This window comes from Cokeromyces recurvatus (assembly GCF_025118155.1).
Source record: "Cokeromyces recurvatus strain NRRL 2243 chromosome Unknown BX663scaffold_17, whole genome shotgun sequence".
NCBI lineage: Eukaryota > Fungi > Mucoromycota > Mucoromycetes > Mucorales > Mucoraceae > Cokeromyces > Cokeromyces recurvatus.
Window position 1 is genome coordinate 434,204 of NW_026251403.1, and position 19,432 is coordinate 453,635.

A 19,432-nucleotide genomic window follows, 5' to 3' on the forward strand; every position below is an offset into this window, starting at 1 on the left:
TCTTGTTGTTTTATTATAAAAATAGAAAAAAAATTTTTTTTTTATTTGTTGAGTCAATGATATTATGCCGATTTAATAACACAGTTTTATATGCAAGAAGAAGTCTACTATGTGTATATTATTTACTTGTGTGGACTCAACCCGTCCAAATAATAAAATGGAATCATTTTTTTTTAATACTCAGATAGTTAACTATTTCTACTAAGGTGGTGTGTTAACATAAATCATCATTTACTAAAGTTTGACCGTCACAGAATGGGTCTTATGTTCACGAAGAAAAGTATAAAAGAGGAACTTTTTTTTTTTTTTTTTTTTTTGTAACCTTACGTAGTGGAGAATCTTTTATTTTACTATCTTTGAGAATTTGATATTTTTTTGAAGATCAATATTGATGTGAGACATCTTTTTCAATTAGGAACAAGGGAGTTTTCAAAAAAAAAAAAAAAAAAAAAAAAAAAAAAAAAAAAGTATGTATATGTGTATATGCATATACATATTTTCTCAGCTTCTATCTTTTTTTTTTTTTTTTTTTTTTTTTTGTTTTTGTTTTAGTGCTCAGAGTTAATAAAGCTAGACAAATTTTTCAATAAAGTCAATACTTAAATTATACAAATATAGGATGGATGTAGGTAGAAAGCTAGTATCATTTAAACATATAAATAAATAAATAATAAAAGCTTATTTGACTTGGAAAAAGGCGAGATGATTAGATTGAAGGCTTTATATATCTGGACTAAAGGAGAGAAAGAAAGTATTCAAGTCTTGTATTGTATTTGTTAATTTATCATTTACATTTACTCTACTAGTATCTTTATTTTATTTAAAAAGAATTGTACATAAGCGTTCTTTCCTTAATAAGATAGATGAAATAATGAAACCTTATCTAGATATAAGCTATTTATTACCTAACCAGCTTGTTGGAAATCTATTCGCTATCTCATCAGGGCTTGACTGGTGGTGAGGTAGTCCCAAAAGATCTGTAGTAAAAAGTGAATTTAGTCCTAAACTTGATCTTTTCTTCTTTCTAACGATGTATTCTAAAGCAGGTGATGCTTGAGATCTTCTAACAGTTCCTACACTTTGTGAGGCTCTTAATAAAGGAAATGACGATGATTGATCTGCTGTTGTGCCATGAGTAGTATGTGTTGATCTTCGCTTTGCAAAATGGTTATCCACCTTAGCTGTGGATCTTGTAGTAGGGAAACTAGATGAAGGTCCATAACGATCTATACTCTTTTGGCATTGAACTACGGATTCATCTTTGTCAACCACTGTAGGAACAGAGGGTACTCTCTTGGGCTTGGATCTGGAATAGGCTGATGCTGTTGTACATATTTCACTTGTACTAAAACGCGTATGAAAAGGCCTATAAGAGGGTACAAGATTGGAAGATTGATCAGGAATATTTTCTGGGCGTTTTTGAAAGATATTGGATAATAACCAGGAAAGAGGTCCATGGTAGCTTGTACTTTCTTTCATCGTACGCTGCTGTATCTGGAGTTGTTGTTTTCCTAAAGCTTCTTCCTTCAGTCGAATATCATTCTTTTCAATCTTCTTTACATAATCGACTTGTAAATCATTGAGTGTCATCTTAAGTTGACTGATCTCCTTCAGCATCTCTTGTACAACACCCATCAGTGGGAAAAAGTCGGCCATAGAGACATCGTGGATCCATAATTCCTGCTTTACATCCTCGATCCATAAAAACTGCATCTTAAGATGATCTATATCCGTTATAATATTTTCAATAATTGAATTACTCATATTACTTAATTCGAATATATCAAAGGCGCGTCGAAGCTGTCGATTTAAGGTTCTTGTCTCTGTTTGATTTATTCTTTTCAACATATTCACTATTTGATGATGCAGTTGATGAAATGGCGATAAACTAAAATCTACACTATGTGAAGTTGTTGTTGTTGTAGATGAAATAGAGGGTGACAGGATAGTATGCTGCTATATAAAGCTGTTAATGAAATAGAATATATACCAATACATACGTATATATATATATATATATATCACCTCTTCAATTTTATTTTTCGGTAAAATAGCTTCTTCAATAGCTTTTTTACCCTTTACATCATCATAATGCATCATAGTAGAAGAAGAAGATGATTTATCGATAATAGACTGATTTACACTATTCCCTGTTTTAGTGGGTATTATTCGTTTCAATCGAGAGGAAGACAGTATCCGTTCATCATTCGCTTGTGGAGCTGACATACTCATCCAACTGACATTATTATTTGAATTCATTTTCTCTTTTACATCATCATCTTCTTCTCCCTCTTCTTCTTCTTCTTCTTTATCTATCTTGTTATTATTTCTATATTCTACTAATAAATCAGTACAGTCAAGTAGGTCCACTTTTAATTTATTGTTTGCAGATACCAGCTCTTTAATGAGTTCAATAAGGTAATTTTGATTATTATTATTATTATTGGGTATTTGTAATTCAGCTGCAGAATGAGGTAAAAGCAAAGCATTTGTAAGCTGCAAATAATGTATATATACATATATGTTTCCAGTAAATATATCATCATTATTAATAAAAGATATGAAAATATATATATAATAAGACGCTACATACAATTATACCTTTAATACCTCTTTACGTAACTTTTCATTTGACTCTTTTAACCAAACTACATCAAGTTGAAATTCCTTTGTTATACTCATTTCTTGTTGCTCTACTTTGAGTTTTTCATATGCAATGCTGACTGTCTCTATGTAAGAATTATCTTAATATAGGATAATCATGCATATATATATAGATAGATAAGAGGCCATATATGTATAGAGTCATTTACCATATTTTGATTTTAGTTTTCTGAGTTTAGATTCCAGCATGAGTTCTGCTCTCCTTGAAATAGCCAACTCTTGCTTTACATCTTCCAACTAAAATAATAATAGATATTTACATGATATCCCTCTTTAGGATGATGATTACTACTACTACTACTACTACCTTTGAATTTAGAATATCTTCTTGTATATCTGCTTGTCTTGCCATAAGTTTAAATACTCTTAGCTTTTCCACTTCATTTATATAATTTTTTAGTTCAGCACTAAGCTTTAAACATCTGTTATTACATGTATCCAAATCTAAAGTAGTTTCATCAAGCGTCTTTATTAAAAAAAAAAAAAAGGAAAAGAGAAAATAAAAGAAAAAGAAACAGATTAGATGATATATATATATCATGTTACTTGTCTTCTTACTTTTTGTGTCTTTTGATATTCCCAAATTGATTTCATTTTTTCTTCAAGATAGATTTGCTTTAAATTATCAGATTCGATCAAACCCTGTTCTAATTGTCGAGTTTTTTCTTGTAATAATTCAATCTTTATATGTATGTATCCCATTATTAAATAAATGTATGTACGTATGTATGTGTAGTTTGATTACCTCTTGTTCAAGTCGATTCTTTACAATACTAGATTCAGCTACATAATGTTCATGTTTTTGTAATAAACTTTGTCCAATCACTTTGTTATTATACATTAAGGGTAAAGAAAAAAAAAGAAAAAGAAAAAGAAAAAGGAAAGAAAAGTAATTTATTCTCTCTCTCTTTTTTTTTTTTTTTTTTTTATTATTATTATTATTATTTCCCGTACCTGCTGCTAAACGAATATCATTTTCTAATTTTTGAATATGTTTCGAGATGAATTCATGATTTTTACAATCATTTTGATGACAGCATTGACACATATCAAACAAGTTATCGTCACTCTCTTGGGAACTACTGTTTTTCGAAAGCCAATCCTGTAATGATTCCTCTATGGATGGCATAACGGTAGTGGTAGGATCACTATCCAAAACTGAGTCAAAAGAATTGAAATAAACTGTATTGTCTCGGTTATTATTCAAGCGCATACGGGATTTTTGTCTATTTATCGACATTACTCTAATAAATGGCTGCAACTATTACAAGAAAGAAAGAGTATGAGAGAGAAAGGGAAAAAAAGGGGGAGAGGGGAAAGAATGAAAAAAAAGGGAAGGAAAAGGCCTGTCGCCTTTTGAATTTTTATCCTTTTATTGCAGTTTCTTAAAATAATTGTTCCCTTCTTCTAATGATTCATATCAGTGACTTTTCTGTCGAGTTAGAACTAAAGTATTGAAGAGTAAACTAGCAGATAGTATTTAAAAAACTTCGAATTATATTATTGCATATACGTCAGCTTTTTATAAGTTTATTTAATAATTTATGATATTGATATGAACTGGATTTTTTATTTTATTTTATTTTATTTTTTTTCAAAACATAGTTTATTTGGACTCTTAATTAATTCTTGGTGAAAAGTGTCAAAGTAATCAAATTAAGTTATCGTTGGCAATTCTCTTTAACATTCCTACCAAGATAAAAAAAAAAAAAAAAAAAAAAAAAAAAAAAAAAAAAAAAAAAACTCCTCCGAAAAATAGATCTAAAAAAGTTGGTTATTTTATTTATGATTTTAAATAGTATAAAGCATACAGAGATATCATTTAGTATTCTTAATAACGTATGCAATACCCTTCGTATATCATTTTCTTCATCAAGCAATATTCATCTTTAGTGAAATAACTTTGTTTTGATAATTATTATTTTGTCGTTTTCTTCTTTAAACAGTCTTGTGTGTTCATGAGGGATCATTCAATAAAAAGCATGTATCAAGCATAGGTGATACACAGCAAATCATTTAAATATAAAAGTAAGTATCAGTCAATCATATGCATAAGAATGTAAGAAATGAGATCATAAATATATTCTTAAATCAAGCCAATAAATAAAACTTTGATTGTCTTTCATAAATGTAGATAGTATTTACCTGTTTTTTTTTTTCAAATAAGTCATAAATCCTTCATGTAACACTACGTCGTCTGAAAATGCTGATGTTAATTGCCTTTTTGTATGTACACTTTGAATAAAAAAAAATGTGAATAATCTTGATGAATGTCAATATGATGTACTTTTTTTTTTTTTTTTTTTTTTTAAGAAAGAAAATATAAGACAAATTGCATGTGGAGCCCTACAAACAGGTTTTATTGGTCTAAAACTCAATAGCTCAAGATCGTTCATTTTGCTTCAAAAAAAAAAAAAAAAAAAAAAAAAAAAAAAAAGGTTATATATAAAGATTACTTATTTTTTTTTTGTCTAAATCGTGATCCTTTTTTTTTATTATTATTATTATTAACAATTAAAATTATTATTATTTGTAATGTCAAGATTTTCTGAATACTTGGAAACTAGCACTTTGGTCTTGGAACAACAAAAGTTTGAAAGCGACGAAAAAAATACCTTAGAACTTACTAGAGAAGTATCTCAGAGATCATCTATAACAGGTACTAGAAGTAATGCTTCATTAAAAAGGCGTAACTGTGTTAAACGAAGATTTGCAAGTAATAATAGTAATCCAGCTACTATCATATATAATAGTCAGTCTAGCTTTGTTGACTGGTGGGCTAAACAAAAGTCTAAAATTGCAAAATTGTATACTTGATTATAATAAAACAACAACAACAACAACAACATTCGTATACATACATCCTACATATTTATTAGTCGCAATCCTTTCGTTTTTTTTCTTCTTCTTCTAATGAAGGCTATTCAATCTCGTATTATAAAGCTTCTAAATCAAAAAAAAGAAGCTTCCCTATAATAAACAGTTAAATAACTAATACAGAATTTGTGTCAATGACATATTATTCTTGGTTAAAAAATAAATAAATAAATAAAGTAAAACATACGCCTTACATATTATGTTGGACATACATTTTTATTTGATTTTGCATGAAAATAGAATATAATTATACTGTCTCAGTTATGGCATACGAAATTATATGCTTTTTTTTTTTCTTTCTTTCTTTCTTTCTAATCTTGGACATGTTAGCAATCCTTAGTTTATATCATGTATAATTATCAAGTCAAGTAGTGTATTTTTTTTTTTTTGTTGTTTGGCTTTACATGAAGAAACGATAATAAGTTTGTTTCTCGTCTTCTGTTTTATAAATGGGTTTTTGTTGTATTTTACATGTGAAATTAGTTCTTTTTTCAACTTGTGGATCAAACAACACTCTAAATGACATTTATTTATTTATAAATATTGCTTGAACAAAAATAGTAAAACTTGACCCAATTTATTAGATTTACGCGTTTTAATAGCGATTAAACATGATGATACGCCAACTCATCTGATTTATTTTTTATGTGTTACACAATAAGAAATAATAAACAATAAAAAACACATAATTCGTATATTTGACCTTGTTGTTTTTATATATTTATAATTCACAACTTGCAGAGAATATATACATATATATTTATTTAGTTCGATAATACTTGTAATAAAGGTCTAATGTCGAATGGATTACAATTGCCTAAATTTCAATTATTTCTAATCTGCGCATGTCGTTTTGCAGTAAAAACAAAAATCTATTAAAAATACACACAAATAGATAAACTGAGTCATATATATTTTACATACATATATATACATATTTTCACATATTATATGTATAGGAGCCTATATCTTTTAGTATACACGTTCCATTCATTTATTTTGTAATAAATCACAAAGTTTGAACGATATAGCCTCACATACTTATTCTTTTTAAAATCTTATTACAGATGATTCGGGATTTCAAAATGACAGATGAACTCTCTATAGGATATTATGCGAGCCTTATTTCATCAACATTTGCAATAGCACAGTTTATATCAAGTATACATACAGACCTCAAATTACATAAATGTAGTTTGACATATAGATTATATATTAGGTGTCCCATGGGGATTGATCTCAGACCGAATAGGTCGCAAGCCTGTTGTTTTAATAGGTCTTGCTTCAACATCTATTGGTGTATTACTATTTGGCTTATCGAAATCTTTTACTTGGGCATTAGCCACTAAAATAGTCTCAGGTTTATTTGTTAGTTTATAAACGCACATATATATATAAATATATATGTAAAGTTGTTATTATTGTTTTGTTTTGTTTTTTTTTAACAAAAAAAAAAAAAAAAAAATCATTATCATATAGAATGGCAATATAAGTATATTTAAAAGTATGATAGCTGAAATGACAGAGAACCATTCTTCAGCACAAAAAACTCGGGCATTTTCATTATTACAGGTGACTTTCGGATTAGGTAGCATTGTAGGTGCTACTTTAGGTGGTAATATAAAGCCTTTTTTTTTTTTTTTTAATCTTTCTCCTGTATTTTTTATTTTTCTATTTTCTTTTGGATTTACTAGGTTATTTATCAGAACCTGTACGTAAATACCCATATTTATTTAAAGACGGCAATTTTGCTACTGGTTTTCTATTGGATTACCCCTATTTTTTACCATGTTTTGTGGCGACCTGTATATCAAGTTTCTGTTGGCTTTTAGGTTTTTTATTTATGAAAGAAAGTTTGCCACAAAGCTATTTAGATACAACAAAAATCTTTGAAGAAGAACGATCTCTATTGATGTCTATTAATGAAAATGAGACATATCATACATACCCACTTATGGACGAATCCAGAAATAATACATCTATTTGTAAGATACTTACTCCTCCAATACTAACTATTTGCATTTTATATGCAGTCACTGCTTTTCAAATGCTTTATTTTGATGGTAAGTTACATGTATTAGTTAGTTAATACTACAATGTGCTATAATATATACCTTTAGAATTACTTCCTATTTGGTCTGCAACACCTAAAGATCTAGGTGGTCTTGAATTTGAATCAAAAGAAATTGGATCTATTTTGTCCTACACTGGATGTGTCACACTATTCTTTCAACTATTTTTATTACACAAAGCGACCACTCTCTTTAGTTTGCTTCACTTGTATCAAATCTCTTTATTATTAAGTATCTTTGTTTTCTTCTCTCAGGGTTTATGTCGATTTTTATATTATTTGCCTCCTGTTCCCTTCTTGACTCATATCTCCTCAACAAAGCTTTGGGTTTGGATTGGTTTAGTAGCTTGCTTAACTCTCAAATCATTAGCACAAACAATGGGCGTCACGACAGCTGTTATTTTACTTAATAACTCTATTAAAAGACATGATACACTAGGATTTATTAATGGATTCTCTCAATGTAAGTTTTGCACCGAAGTTCTTTCATTATATGTATATATATATATATATATATATTATATAAATAATTGGTAAAATCTTGTAGCCTGTAATGCTGCAATGCGAGCATTGAGCCCTATTATTGCTGGTTATATCTGGTCAAGGTTAGTAATAATTATAATAATAATACCGAAAATATGTGTATAAATATTTATATGTCTATCTATTGCTTCATATTATATTTACATAAACTTTATAAAAGATCTATTGCTATAAAATGGATTCCATTAGATATTCGAGCTTATATAAGTTGGAGCATTTTAGGTTTATTTGGTCTTGCTACGTTTTTGGCTGGTATGCAACTCGATCCTGTCAATTATAATAAGTCATCTCTTGAAAACAATTAAAGATATACATGTGGAGATTGTACTTTTAAAAAAAAAAAAAAAAAAAAAAAAAAAAAAAAAAAAAAAAGAAAAAAAAAAAAAAAAAAAAAAAAAGAAAAAAAAAAAAGAAAAAAAAAAAAGAAAAAAAAAAAAAAAAAGAAAAAAATCCTTGGAATTTGACACATAAAAAAAAAATACTCTTATTATTTATTTTTTATTTATTTATTTATTTTTTTTAAAAAAAAAGGAATCAATTTGTCTATTATAACATCATAATATCATGAATAGTTCTTCTTCTTTTTTTTTTTTTGTTGTTGTTGTTGTTGTAAAATTTAATAGGTATTAGGCATATATTTGATATGCGTATAGGCTTTTTTTTTTTTTAGACTTATGTATATGAATATATATATGCATATACATCTATATATATTTTTTCTTGTGTGTGTGTGTTTTTTTTTTTTTTTTTTTTACATGATAATACATTTGCTACTGCTCTTTTGTTGTTCGGGCTTAGAAGGTAATGCCTTTTGTTCAGGTGCAATAACAGGTGTAACAGTGGAAGCTGGAGAGTTGTTTGTAACAGGATTAACAGGTTGAACTGGAACAGCGGGAGCACCAGGTGCAACAGGAGCAGCAGCGACAGCAGGTCCAACTGAAGCTTGACCAGGAGCTTTAGGATAGACAGGATTTACTTCATTAGAAGAAACTGGGACAGGGATAGCAGGCTCAGGCTTTTGAATTGTGTTTACTAATTTTTCTTCGATGGTACCAACAGCATGCATTACCTTTTGTGTAGCAGGCATAGCCTTCATGTCCTCAACATACTGGTTAACTGTCTTCTTCACTTCCTCTTGAACAACAGGAAGTTCCTTTTGAACTTGAGCAATCTTGTCTTGTGCAAGGTTAACTGTACCAGCAACAGCAGACTTGACGCTTTCAGTAAGAGTAGCTGTCTTTTCTTCAGCAACAGACTTGGTTTCAGCAGCAGCAGCCTTAACAGATTCGGCTTCAGAGGAAAGAGCAGCCTTGTTGTCACTTATCTTATTATCGATACTCTTTTGAATAATAGGGGCATCCTTCTTGGCTTCTTCGACGGTAGCATTCATAGTATCCTTGACTGATTCAACATTGTCCTTGACAGTATTCTTAACACTTTCAACAGTTTCAGCAACAGCTGCTTTAGTATCGTTCACCTTATCATCCATTGTCTTTTGAATAACAGGTGCTTGCTTTTGAGCTTCTTCAACAGTAGCGTTGATGTTTTCTTTAATAGGTTGAATAGTATCGTTGACTGTATCCTTAATCTTAGGCTCAACATCACCGGTTACGTCATCAGAGTGATTATCTTCATCGTTCTTGACAGCAGAAACAAGAGAGGCAACGCCAGCAGTAGCGGCACCACCGATAGCGACAGCAGCCATCTTAACAGAATCAGACAACGAGTAAGCTTCTGTCTTGACATCTTCCAAATTAGCAGCCTTTTCATCTTCCTCTACAACAGCAGCAGATTGAATTGTTTTTGCCAAATTTTGAGTTTGAGACTTTACATCTTGAATGGCAGCGGCAGGAGCAGGGGTTTGTTCAGCTCCTACTGGTTTCTTCTTACTGTCAAGATAGGAATAGACGTCAACAGCACGAGAGCCGACAACAGAGTCAATAGCATATTGAACAGCGGCCTTCATATCTGTTTTCAAGGGTTCTTCATTAGTGACAGCAACAGGAGCAACCTCAGGGACAGTTTCCTTAATTTCCTCAACGAGCTGGTCTTTAGAATCAATAGCTTCTTCCTTAACTTGATCAACAGCAATGGGAGCAGCCTCTGGAACAAGATGATTGATTTCTCTAACAACATCTTCCTTGTGATCAATAGCCTCTTCTTTTGTTTCGTCAACTGCGGCAGGAGCTGTTTCGGGGATTTCTTGTTTAATTTCCTCAACAACATCCTCCTTCACTTCAGTGATTGGCTTTTCATCATCACTAACAACAATTTCCTTTACTTTCTCAGTTACCTCAATCACTTTCTCCTCCTCCTCCTTCTCTTCCACTCTTCCAGTAGCTTCCTTTGTCTTTTCCAAATAAGCATAAACGTCAACGGCAGAGGAGCCGACAACAGAACGAATAGCGTATTCAACAGCCTCTCTCAAGTCTACCTTCAAGGGCTCCTCATTGGCCACGGCAGCGGGGGCTACTTCAGGAACTGTCTCCTTGATCTCTTGAACAACGTCTTCCTTATTATCGATTGCCTCTTCCTTTGTTTCGTCTACAGCAGCGGGGAGAACCTCGGGAACGGATTGTTTGATTTCCTCAGTAAATGTATCCGCTTTTTCAAAGTAACTATCCAGATTAATGACACGAGAACCTACAACATTTTTAATAGCAGTTGAAATAGCATCCTGAAGATCTGCTGTTGCAGGAGAAAGGACAGTAGTTTCTTGTTCTTCAGCGGGGGTGGTAGTACTATCATTTGTTGATTTCATCTCTTCTCCCTTTCTCTTTTCAAGATAAGAATGAACATCAATTACTCTACTACCTACGACTGAATCGATAGCAGCTTGAACATGAGGACTTAACGCGTTATTTTCTGTTGACATGATAAAATAGATATGTGTATAAATAGATATAAATGTATATAGATTTTCTTTTTTTTTTTTTTTAGAAAGAAAAGAAAAGAATAAAATAAAATAAAAAAAGAAATTTTTTTTATTTTTGGTGTTTTTTTTTAACCTAATTTATTGTGAATTTGTGACGTAAAATGCAACCAGCAGAGAAAAGGCATTTTATCTTTTGACTTTATTTTGATCACAAGCTCGTATCTATTCTTCATCAAGAAGAATTCACACACACACTTTGATTATGAGTTTTGTTTATTATTATTGTGTGTATATGCATTTATTTATTTATTTATTTTTTTCAGATTAGATAATAGCATCATTCATTATTATCATAGAATTCGTAGTAGATAGGAGGAAAAAAAAAAAAAAAATAGAGTAATAAATGACGACTTTGCGGACAATTAAAGTTTGTCAGGTTTCGGCTCTCTAATATCTTGTTTTACTACCATTACTATTACTACTTCAATTTTTTGTTGGACTATTCCAAAACGATCATTTTAGGGCCAATAAAAAATCGTTCTTTTGGATATGATTAAAAGAAGATATTTCACCTGAAATTATACAATCTAAAAAATATATATAGACATGTGTGTATATTTGTTTATACATGTATATATTCTTAAATAGCTATAAATGCTTTTATCTTATATTTCTCCTTCAGTCATATACAATTTCAAAAAAAAAAAAAAGAAAAAAGAAAGGGGCTTTTTTATTATGATTGTTATTATATCGTCTTAAAGTCTTAATTTCATCTATTACTAAAGGCTTCAAGAAAAGAATTCATCTTTTCTTTTGTATCATCAGTTTCCACTAAAAAAAAACTATCTATCTTTTATAGCTTATTATTATTAGTACCCTATATTTAGTATGTCTAATTCCTACTAGTTATTACGATGATGATGAATAATACCTGCACTTTTTTTTTATTATTATTCTATTTAGAACAACTAACAAGTACGGATATATCATTTCTATTTTGGGAAATACAATAGTCTTTTAGTACAACAATACATGCATAATTTAATAAGAATATGAAGGTTAAATCCAAAAACAATAGTTAAAAAAAAATCTGTAAGCTTCTTAGTATGTCTTTTGAGCAATTTAGTCTTTTTTTTTTCATAATTTCTGCAAAAAGAAAAGACTTTAAGAACAAGTTTCAATCAGAGCAGTGTTGTTTTAAAGAAAGATGTATTCCATACTGATGGATACAACTGATGATTAAGAATTACTTGTAATTTATCTGTTTTGTTAATAATAGCATTAAAGTACACTTTTTCTTCTTCTTTTGGAGATATTAACATAAGTCTGTTTATAGTATTAATTCTCTACTCGCAAAAGATCCTCTAAATGCCAAAGTTTAAATACTGTAAATTTGCTTAATGTTTCAACTGTTTAAATACTTGGGAGTTGCTAAAATGAATTATTTCTATCAGAAGAAGATGTATTGCTGTTTATTTTATTACCCTCTCTCTCTCTCTCCATTTTTCCTTGTAATTACTTCTAAGGATATCAATCTTAAAAGAAACCCTTTGGGAGGTATTGCATTCCTCTAACTGAATAATTTTAATAATTATGCTTTTGGGCCTATTTCATCATTTATTTACGGAGGGCGGGTCTTGATGAAAAATGAGGTCCATTTTATTATTTAAAAAATAACCTTCAGCTCGGCTCGTCGTATGTATTTCTCTATTGTTTCTAGAATGTGACAGCATATGAATGGACTTGAATATAGCTGTTATTTGTGTCAGAAGCCCAATTAGGTTAGTTAACTACCTTTCTATCACCTTTTAACTTGCTTCTATTAACCAGTATATATACATATAGGGAATTATTTTACTTTCTACTTCTATATGTATAATTGACTCTCTGTGTGCCTTAAATGTCTAAAGATTCATTATTATTTGTTTTGAACATAGTAACTACAATAGCTAATTAAATACACTTTATTGCATGCGATAGACTTGTCAATCTACAGTGGTGGAATTTTTCCTTTCTTTCTCTCTCCTCTTTTTTTTTTATCATTTAATTCTGAATACTAATTGAGTAATTGGCTGTTTTATAGCCCAATTTATTTACACTCTGTTTGTTTTATAGTACTATCATTCCCATCATATTGGGGGGGGGAGGTTTTTCTATTACCTTTTTCCATACTCTGACCTAATCACCCAACTTGTCTGAACTTGGATTTTTTTTTTCTTTTTTTTTTTTTTTTAAGAAGCAAAAGGTCCATCTTTTTTTTTTTTTTTTTTCTTATTCAATTTAAAAGAATGATAGAATTATATAAAAGCATTGAAGATCCACTTACAAAATTAGTTGCTGAAAACGGAAAGAATAACGCAGATATTCTATGTCCAAAAGAAAATTGTAATTGCGTCATTCTGAGAAAGAATACTGCATCTTTGGTTGAAAGGGACGGCTCAAAAGTAAGTTAATTTTAAAGAAGGTTTTTTTTTTATTATTATTATTAGCTTAATCATAACTATTATTATTATACATTTTTTGAATATAAGCTCGCTTTACCAGAATCAGCCTTACCAGCAAATACATTATTAAACGCTGATGATGATACACATTTTTGGCATGTGAGTAATATGATGGATTTTGAAAATGTTGGCTTCTCAACTACCATGGGTACAACAAAATATTTATCTTGTGCTGATTGTGACCTTGGGCCTATTGGTTATCATGATACAACTAATCCAAAAGAATTTGTTGTTAGCATTAAAAGAGCGAGATATAGATTTTAGAATATAATACAAAATATGAATGTTTTATTTATACATGAAAAAAAAAAGGAGAGAGAGAGAATAAAGGTATCATTTTATTTTAAGACGCGGATTGATTTGACGCCACACTTTCATAACGTGGCGTATATTCTGGTAAATCCAAGTCTATACAAGGGACTTCATCACCTCCGGGCTGAATAAGAGGTGGTAATGAGCTATTATTATTATTATTATCAGGAGAAGATAGAGGAGACAGTAGTAAATCATTTCCAAAAGTATTTGGCGGGAAATCAGTTATAATAATGGGAAATTCAAGTTCAAGTGGTTTTGTATTGATCGTGGAGGCGACAAAATGGATATTGAGTTTAATTCGATGTGTTATTTCTAAAAATGGGTCAAAATGATGTGTTCTAATGGGGTTTGCTACTTTCTTTGATATTGTAGTGTATATAGGCGTACGAATAAAATGAGTTTCTGAACTATTTGAAAATGTGGGCGGATGATAGACGGTAAAAGGAAATCGTGTAACCATAGGTTTTAGATTATGTACTCCAGATTTTGTACTAAACCTAGAATAAATGTGAAGAGCTGTCAAAATAAAATAATCATCATCTTATTTGTTTTACCTATAAGTTTCTAATTCTTCTATACAAAATTCAATTCTATCTACTTCAACTAACTCTTTTTCTACACTCCAACGTAAAGCAATAACAACTTCGCCTGCTTCTATTGCTGTCGCCTTTGGTACTTCTATAGACCATTCAAACCATTCTCTTACTCCATGGTATTCTACACTTGGAATTAAAGAACTAGGACTAGGTAAATAATGTCTACATACCGTCACTGGTTTTTCGACTCTTTGTTTCTTCGAGAAAGTACCTGAAGTAGTACATGTGACGGCTAACGAATATTCCACAAATGCATGTTCTGTTATTATACTTGGTGGCAAATAAGGCGGTAAATAGAAGCCAAAATCAATCACCTTTTCATTCGTGTATATTAGTTCCTTTTCAACATCACATAGAGTAACTGTCGTCTCTAGATGAGTAGTTGTAGAGGCAAGTTCCTGTAAATTAGATTGTGAATTAGCTACATCCCGAGGTAATGAACTAGTCGGCGCATCAATATTTAACCCTGCTTTTCCTGTAAAATGGAGTGTAATACGATTCCATTTTATTTTTGGATCATTGAAATAAACGTTTCCTAATAATTTTGTACGTATTTGTGACATTGGATTTTCTCTTGTTGCGGGACCGATATAATAGACTGGCTTAGAATCTACTTCCAAGTCAACTGGAGGAAGTTTTATACTTGTATCATAAGTAAATTTCATTTGTATCAATAAATAATTTTAATTTAAGAATTAAAAAAAAAAAAAAAAAAAAAAAAAAAAAAAAAAAAAAAAGGAAATAATAAAATTTTTATAAAAATGCTGTAAAGTCACACGATTATTGTTATTATTATTATTTTTTTTTTTTAATGGGCTGTTTCAAATGGGAAAATATATCCAAATTTGAAATGTTGAACTACGGGAACTTTCTTTAACACTTCAGCTACATACATCTTTAACATGCCTGAATTAACTTTACTCCATGACATGACAAAGGAAATATCATTCAACATGGGCGAGTGTTCGAAAAAGGGTCCTCTTTTCACTTCTAATATATACTGTATGCATCTAAAATATAAATACTCTTTGGCGAAAGCATCAACATGATCCCTTTGTAAAATTGATTTGGGTAATAATCTAGGATGATCTATTATAAATAATTAGAGACCATTTTATTTTGCAAATAGTGTATAAATTGACTTACTAATCAGTTGAGCACTTCCCCAAACATAAGGTAAAAATTGATGATCATCTAATCCCCAAACACCATGGCTGCCTGCTGGTTCTAAAGTATAAGTCTTTTGAATTCTACGAACTAATTCTAAATATCTTTTTTATATAATAATAATGAGTTCATAACAAACAAACAAATTCTATTAAATAATTAAATTATAGTTAACCTCACAAAAATTCTCAATACAATGGCTTGATAATCATCAGACGTAAATCCACCCAACATGGCAATAGCAGCAAGCCATGCAGCAAAACTAAGCTCATGACCAGATCCGTAGTCTATTCTTGTTTCATTACCAAAACTTTTGTTTAAATATTCTGATAGTTCAGGAATAGCCAAATGTAGTTTTTCTGGTAATGCTTTTTTCATTAATTCTTCTGAAGACTAGATACGTATTTTGTTTTTAGTACCGTATAATACTATTATCAATCACATATACATATATGTATATATCTTACGTGCACTAGTTTATTATACCATAATCGAAAAGCTTTATTGCCAAATCTTTGAGGATTTTCTAAAGGAGGAAATTCATCAATCCAAGAATTTAATTCATCTAGCATGTCTAATATATGTTGTGTTTGCTACGATAGAATATGAGTTACCATACAGCAGTTTTTTTTTTCATTTTCTTTTTTTTTTTTTTTTGAACATCTTTTAACTTACAGGTGAAATTTGACAAGGATCAGAAACTTTCTTCTTCATTACACTTTCATTTAATAATACAACAAAAGTCATGATGCGCTGAAAGGCTTTTGTATTTACAAACTTTTCAATATCTCTTTGATTATGAATACATGATACAAGTTCTTTTGGAGTGTAGTTTTCCTGTATATTTTCTAATTGAAGTGGTTTTTCGGTTTGCATTTTTTTTTTTTTCTAATAGAGAGGGAATAAATAATAAAAAAATAAAAAGACTTGCATTAATAATAAAAATTAACATCAATTCTTTAATTTTATTGGTCTACCATTGCTATTGCTCCTCCAGTTTGTATTATTATGTGTTTGACTCTTTTTTCTTCTTCTTCGTCTTCTGGTTATTATTTATTAATAATTATTATGACAATAGTAACTACAAGTAATCCACGTATAACATTTAGTAGTGTCACTTCTGAGACAATTCCTCAATTAATGGACTTACATGCCCGTGTATTCCCTGTACAATATGGAGAAAAATTTTATAATGAGGTCCTTCATTCAGAGGAACTTGCTAAAATAAGTGTGTTTATTGAATAGATAAATGTATGCATATGTAATAATAAATGCTAAATAGTGTATTCTAGTTTACTATGATAATCAATGTGCAGGTGCTATTTGTTGTCGATTAGAATCAAATAAATATTCTAATTTCACAGCAAGAATCTATATGATGACTCTTGGGGTATTAAAATTGTATAGAAACTTGGGTTTAGGTATTGTAATTATTAAAAAAAAAAGGGGAAATCTGAAGAATATGTTGATTGAACAATTAAAAAAAAAAAAAAAAAGGAAGCATGCTTATAGAACATATAATGGAATATGCTAGAAAAACAACAAATCCAATGATAACATCTATTTATTTGCATGTACAAACTGTCAATGAGAAAGCTATTAGGTTTTACATGCGCAACGGATTTCGTATACACAGCTTTGTACCTGATTATTATAGATTTATTGAAAATAGAGACGCTTATATTCTATCAAGGCCAGTTTTTCATCTTTATGAAGGCAATAGCAAAACATGATAATAGTAGGTCGATTATAGAAGCTATTTATGTGTATATCATTTCCTCCCTTTTTTATTATTGTTATTACTTCTTTGTACATAATTATCTAACAATTCACATATCAAACGTATTTATTTTATTTTATCTCTTTTTCCTCTTTCAAAAAAAAAAAAAAATAGTTAGTATTATGTAAAGATGAATTATGTATATATTAAAGCATATATAGATAAAGGAAATTCTTTCTAAGGTCGATTTTATTCTTCTTTATTTTCTTCTTCCTTTGCAACAGCAGCTTCTTTAGCTTCAGCTTCAGCCTTCTTTTTTTCTTCTTCTTCCTTTTCAATAGCTGCAATTCTTTCAATTGCCTTCTTCTTGTTTAACTCAGTGATCTTAGGTTGCTCAGCAATATAGTAAGCCTTGCGTTCCTTAAGTTTCTTAAGAGTGGCAGGGATTTCAGAAACCTTGGTAGGTACAGTGACTTTGATATCAAAAAAGGCTTCCATAGTAGCAAGAGGAATCTTGAGTGAATCATCCTTCTTCTCCTTTGTCTCTTTATTCTTTTGTTGCTTCTTTTTGATAGGCTTTCCAACAAAGAAGTTTTCATCATCACGCTTCTTAATTACCATACCTTCAAAGGCATTATCAGTAACGTTAGGATGAGCCTCATCTGAGTTAGCATTTGATTTATTGTCAGAGATAAGGAAACCTTCCAAGAAGATGGCAAGATTATCACAAAGAGCAATTTCACTTTCAAAGGCAGGCAAGGAAGCCAATTCAAGTTCTTGCTTAAGAGCCTCTTGACGCTTCTCCATTTCTTCTTGTTGCTTACGAAGTTGCTCCTGTTCTCTTTTGTATTCCTTCAATTTGTTGAGGAAATCAAAATATTCATTATTATTCTTACGATATTCATCACGTGTCGAACGCAATTTGTTGTATTCATCATCCAATTGCTTCTTAAACTGGTTACGTTCTTCGTAAAGTTTATTACGAGCTTCACGTTGTTTGTTTTGTTCAATATTGAGTTTTTTAAACTCAGCATCCAATTGCTCATAACGATCACTCAATCTCTTAGCTTCAGATTCATCAATATTCTTTTTTAATTCGTTGTAAATTTCTCTTTCTCTGTCAATAGCAGTTTGTTGAGCATCGACGTCTTCAACAGAAAGACGGTTACGCTTTAACAAAGTAATTTCTTGAAGCATCTATAAAAGTATAGGTTAACAGTGCTCTAATAAAATATATTTATTTATATATATCTTTATGATTTTTGATTGGCTACCTTTTTTTCTTCAACAATTCTTACACCTGCTTCTATCTTGCGTTCAAGTTCACTTTTTAAAAAAAAAAAAGGGATTAGAAGGATTTAAAACGCGTTTGAAACATGAAAATAATGATACATACGCAATACGGATATCAACTTCTTCTGTTGTTTTGTAAGGAATTCTGGATTGGAAGCCCTTGATAGAACTGACCTATGTATACATACAAAAAAAAAAATATTAAAATTTATTCAATCCCTTTCTCTCTCTCTCCCCCTTCCTTATTATCTATGGATACATTATCCTTGTTTTCTCTATCCTGTGTATTGATAACTTTCTCTTTTTTTTTTTTTCTCCTGCTTACCTTCTTTCTAATAGATTCATTAATAGCATCTAACTGATCATGAACTGCTTTACGAGTTTTCTTTAATTCAGCTTGTTTATCACGAATCTCGGCTAATTCATTGAGGATTTCTTCACGACGTGTATTATCTTGCTTTGGAGGTAATTTAGCAATCTTTTCTTTCATAACATTCTATAATTGAAAGAGTTTCAGACAATCCAAAAAAAAAAATAAATACATAATAGAGAGACAAATGTCGAAATAGAAGAATACAAGCTATATAAATGTATACATGTATATAAAGGACTTACATATTGCTTTTGAATTCTTTCAATATTAGCATTAATAGCTTCTATAGTTTTTTTATGTTCTTCTTTGTTAGGTTTCTTGACGTGGTCAGGAAGAACAGGAGGAGCTAATTCGGCCATAGTGATTTTAAATTTTGAGATGATGATGAATATGGAACGTAAAGGAATAAAAATTGTACACATGTCAATAACTAA

At 30.1% G+C, this 19,432-nt stretch overlaps 10 protein-coding genes across 10 annotated transcripts; 4 read left to right on the forward strand and 6 right to left on the reverse strand.

Annotated features, from left to right (window-relative positions):
• Positions 1-760: 760 nt before the first annotated feature.
• Positions 761-2,464, reverse strand: BX663DRAFT_102185 (uncharacterized protein). The gene is made up of 3 exons (XM_051521464.1): positions 2,395-2,464; positions 2,026-2,336; positions 761-1,953 (listed from the first exon to the last, which is right to left on the reverse strand). Exons 2-3 carry the CDS (start codon positions 2,257-2,259, stop codon positions 895-897), a joined length of 1,293 nt encoding a protein of 430 aa, XP_051381694.1. The 5' UTR covers positions 2,260-2,336; positions 2,395-2,464; the 3' UTR covers positions 761-894.
• On the reverse strand, positions 2,365-3,969 carry BX663DRAFT_513762 (uncharacterized protein). The gene is made up of 6 exons (XM_051528199.1): positions 3,619-3,969; positions 3,410-3,489; positions 3,223-3,345; positions 2,972-3,130; positions 2,814-2,901; positions 2,365-2,729 (listed from the first exon to the last, which is right to left on the reverse strand). Exons 1-6 carry the CDS (start codon positions 3,902-3,904, stop codon positions 2,596-2,598), a joined length of 870 nt encoding a protein of 289 aa, XP_051381695.1. The 5' UTR covers positions 3,905-3,969; the 3' UTR covers positions 2,365-2,595.
• Positions 3,970-5,167: 1,198 nt separating this feature from the next.
• Positions 5,168-5,598, forward strand: BX663DRAFT_513771 (uncharacterized protein). The gene is made up of 2 exons (XM_051528200.1): positions 5,168-5,323; positions 5,391-5,598. The coding sequence occupies exons 1-2, from the start codon at positions 5,200-5,202 to the stop codon at positions 5,576-5,578; spliced, it is 312 nt and encodes a 103-aa protein (XP_051381696.1). The 5' UTR covers positions 5,168-5,199; the 3' UTR covers positions 5,579-5,598.
• A 665-nt stretch (positions 5,599-6,263) lies between these two features.
• On the forward strand, positions 6,264-8,497 carry BX663DRAFT_513779 (major facilitator superfamily domain-containing protein). Its single transcript, XM_051528201.1, has 8 exons — positions 6,264-6,542; positions 6,609-6,702; positions 6,761-6,909; positions 7,021-7,156; positions 7,236-7,604; positions 7,662-8,075; positions 8,160-8,217; positions 8,316-8,497. Exons 2-8 carry the CDS (start codon positions 6,609-6,611, stop codon positions 8,458-8,460), a joined length of 1,365 nt encoding a protein of 454 aa, XP_051381697.1. The 5' UTR covers positions 6,264-6,542; the 3' UTR covers positions 8,461-8,497.
• Positions 8,498-8,906: 409 nt separating this feature from the next.
• Positions 8,907-11,030, reverse strand: BX663DRAFT_553054 (uncharacterized protein; the record flags this gene model as incomplete). The annotated part of the gene is made up of 1 exon (XM_051531415.1): positions 8,907-11,030. The coding sequence occupies one exon, from the start codon at positions 11,028-11,030 to the stop codon at positions 8,907-8,909; it is 2,124 nt and encodes a 707-aa protein (XP_051381698.1).
• Positions 11,031-13,304: 2,274 nt separating this feature from the next.
• BX663DRAFT_544040 (putative guanine nucleotide exchange factor mss4) lies at positions 13,305-13,847 on the forward strand. The gene is made up of 2 exons (XM_051530872.1): positions 13,305-13,474; positions 13,562-13,847. The coding sequence occupies exons 1-2, from the start codon at positions 13,319-13,321 to the stop codon at positions 13,796-13,798; spliced, it is 393 nt and encodes a 130-aa protein (XP_051381699.1). The 5' UTR covers positions 13,305-13,318; the 3' UTR covers positions 13,799-13,847.
• Positions 13,848-15,151, reverse strand: BX663DRAFT_513793 (uncharacterized protein). Its single transcript, XM_051528202.1, has 2 exons — positions 14,404-15,151; positions 13,848-14,346 (listed from the first exon to the last, which is right to left on the reverse strand). Exons 1-2 carry the CDS (start codon positions 15,108-15,110, stop codon positions 13,878-13,880), a joined length of 1,176 nt encoding a protein of 391 aa, XP_051381700.1. The 5' UTR covers positions 15,111-15,151; the 3' UTR covers positions 13,848-13,877.
• A 60-nt stretch (positions 15,152-15,211) lies between these two features.
• On the reverse strand, positions 15,212-17,056 carry BX663DRAFT_513794 (uncharacterized protein). The gene is made up of 8 exons (XM_051528203.1): positions 16,910-17,056; positions 16,763-16,831; positions 16,590-16,693; positions 16,288-16,500; positions 16,080-16,205; positions 15,788-16,005; positions 15,592-15,716; positions 15,212-15,534 (listed from the first exon to the last, which is right to left on the reverse strand). Exons 3-8 carry the CDS (start codon positions 16,590-16,592, stop codon positions 15,254-15,256), a joined length of 966 nt encoding a protein of 321 aa, XP_051381701.1. The 5' UTR covers positions 16,593-16,693; positions 16,763-16,831; positions 16,910-17,056; the 3' UTR covers positions 15,212-15,253.
• Positions 16,456-17,480, forward strand: BX663DRAFT_513805 (acyl-CoA N-acyltransferase). The gene is made up of 5 exons (XM_051528204.1): positions 16,456-16,500; positions 16,540-16,541; positions 16,590-16,840; positions 16,905-17,033; positions 17,110-17,480. The coding sequence occupies exons 3-5, from the start codon at positions 16,621-16,623 to the stop codon at positions 17,343-17,345; spliced, it is 585 nt and encodes a 194-aa protein (XP_051381702.1). The 5' UTR covers positions 16,456-16,500; positions 16,540-16,541; positions 16,590-16,620; the 3' UTR covers positions 17,346-17,480.
• BX663DRAFT_513809 (uncharacterized protein) lies at positions 17,481-19,390 on the reverse strand. The gene is made up of 5 exons (XM_051528205.1): positions 19,241-19,390; positions 18,951-19,121; positions 18,729-18,799; positions 18,607-18,658; positions 17,481-18,529 (listed from the first exon to the last, which is right to left on the reverse strand). Exons 1-5 carry the CDS (start codon positions 19,355-19,357, stop codon positions 17,582-17,584), a joined length of 1,359 nt encoding a protein of 452 aa, XP_051381703.1. The 5' UTR covers positions 19,358-19,390; the 3' UTR covers positions 17,481-17,581.
• Between the last annotated feature and the right edge of the window lie 42 nt (positions 19,391-19,432).